The sequence below is a fragment of the Pteropus vampyrus genome, unplaced genomic scaffold (genome assembly GCF_000151845.1).
Source record: "Pteropus vampyrus isolate Shadow unplaced genomic scaffold, Pvam_2.0 Scaffold123, whole genome shotgun sequence".
NCBI classification, from domain to species: Eukaryota; Metazoa; Chordata; class Mammalia; order Chiroptera; family Pteropodidae; genus Pteropus; species Pteropus vampyrus.
This window is the reverse complement of record NW_011888904.1, coordinates 4237136-4238697: the sequence shown is the minus strand read 5'-3', so window position 1 is coordinate 4238697 and position 1562 is coordinate 4237136. Positions and strand designations below refer to the sequence as shown.

The following is a 1562-nucleotide window of genomic DNA, read 5'->3' as shown; positions in this document are numbered from 1 at the left end:
CAGCAAAGAGGGAAAAAAATAATATGATCATATTGATAAATGCAGAAATAGTGTCTGACAAAAATTAAACAGTTAATTGTGATTTAAAACAACTTTTAGCAACTAGAAATATAAGGTAGCCTATAGCAAACGCTGTATTCAATGGTGAAATATTTAAAGCTTTCTCCTTGAGAAGCCAGAATGAATTAAGAATGTCAACTATCACCAATTCTATTCAACACTGCATTGGAGATCCGAGCTTGTTCAATAAGGTAAGACAAGAAATGAAAGGTATAAAAACTGGAAAGGAAGAAATAAAAATGTTATTATTCACAGACAGTATGATTGTTTATGTAAATAATCTGAAATAATAAACATAAAAACAATACATATAAAAATAGAACTGGAAAGTAGATTAATATACTACTTACATAAGAAACTGGAAACTTGTAAAGAAAGTAAAACGTATTGCAAATTATAAAAGATGCATTTCTAACAACATAGGTACAAGGACCACATTTTACATATTTTCATTGTTACTTTTATATATAGTAATAATCTCGATAAATATTTATGGAAGGAATTAATAGGGAACATATTTTCTGACATGAAAAACAAAATAGGCTAGTATTTTTAAAGAGTTAAAGTAATTAAACCAGCAAAAAAGTCAATACTGGCTAAATGGAGAGAAATCAACACATTACTACATAGCCGAGGAAAGCATAGATCAACCCGCATATTTTAAAAATCAGTTCGAAAGTATGTACCAGAGCTAATCACATTATTATACCATTCATTACTTTGACTCAATAATCTCACTTAGGGAAAATTATTCTAAGGGGATAATCCAAAAGAAAAAGAGTTAAATGCACAAAGATGATTTATGCTACATGATCTGTAATAAAGAAAAAGTATCCAACAACAGGAAGTTACTTATTTAATTCTAAGATTTGGGTTATAGGCACAATTTGGACCTGGACTCCCTCCAACCTCCCTGCCACCATTGTTAACTTAAGGAAATTATTTAAGCTCCATGAGCTTCAATTTCCTCATCTATAAAATGAGGATAATAATAGTAACTTTTTTATCGAGTTGCTATGGGGATTGAATGAGTTATTAAACATAAAATTCTTAGAACTTTGGAATATTTACCATGTATGATTATGAAAAAGATTATATACCAAATGAGAGAATACTGGTGATAATTTTAAGTGGACAAAACAAAACGTGGTTTGTAAAATCATATATATATACATACACTTATATCCATATGTATACATATGCCACGTGTATGTATTTGATAAACGTTACATTCTATATTATGATTTTGTTAAATTATATAGACATATAGACAAGGACTTAAAGAGAACATGGACAAATAAAAATCATTTTTAATTAACAGATTTGTGAATGATCTCATTTGGTAAACAGTCATTTTAACTGAATTTTAGTTAACAAAGAAAAAATACGTTAAACATTTATAGAAATGACCCAGAATTTCTACCTCTTTGTCTTGAATGTTAGGGTCTGCATTATTTTCCATGAGTACTGCCATGCAGTTGATGTATCCCCCATATGCAGCA

General features: G+C 29.0%; 1 protein-coding gene across 2 annotated transcripts in view; it reads right to left on the bottom strand.

Annotated features, from left to right (window-relative positions):
* LOC111728740 (inversin-like) overlaps positions 1-1562 on the bottom strand; it is a 58696-nt gene that overhangs the window by 42408 nt on the left and 14726 nt on the right. The window contains exon 6 of one of the 2 annotated variants that reach the window (XM_023534263.1): positions 1484-1515. The exons of the other annotated variant lie outside the window; for it this stretch is intronic. Coding sequence (XP_023390031.1) covers positions 1484-1515 — 32 coding nt within the window. The remainder of the gene's footprint in view (positions 1-1483; positions 1516-1562) is intronic. 2 annotated transcript variants of the gene reach the window in all.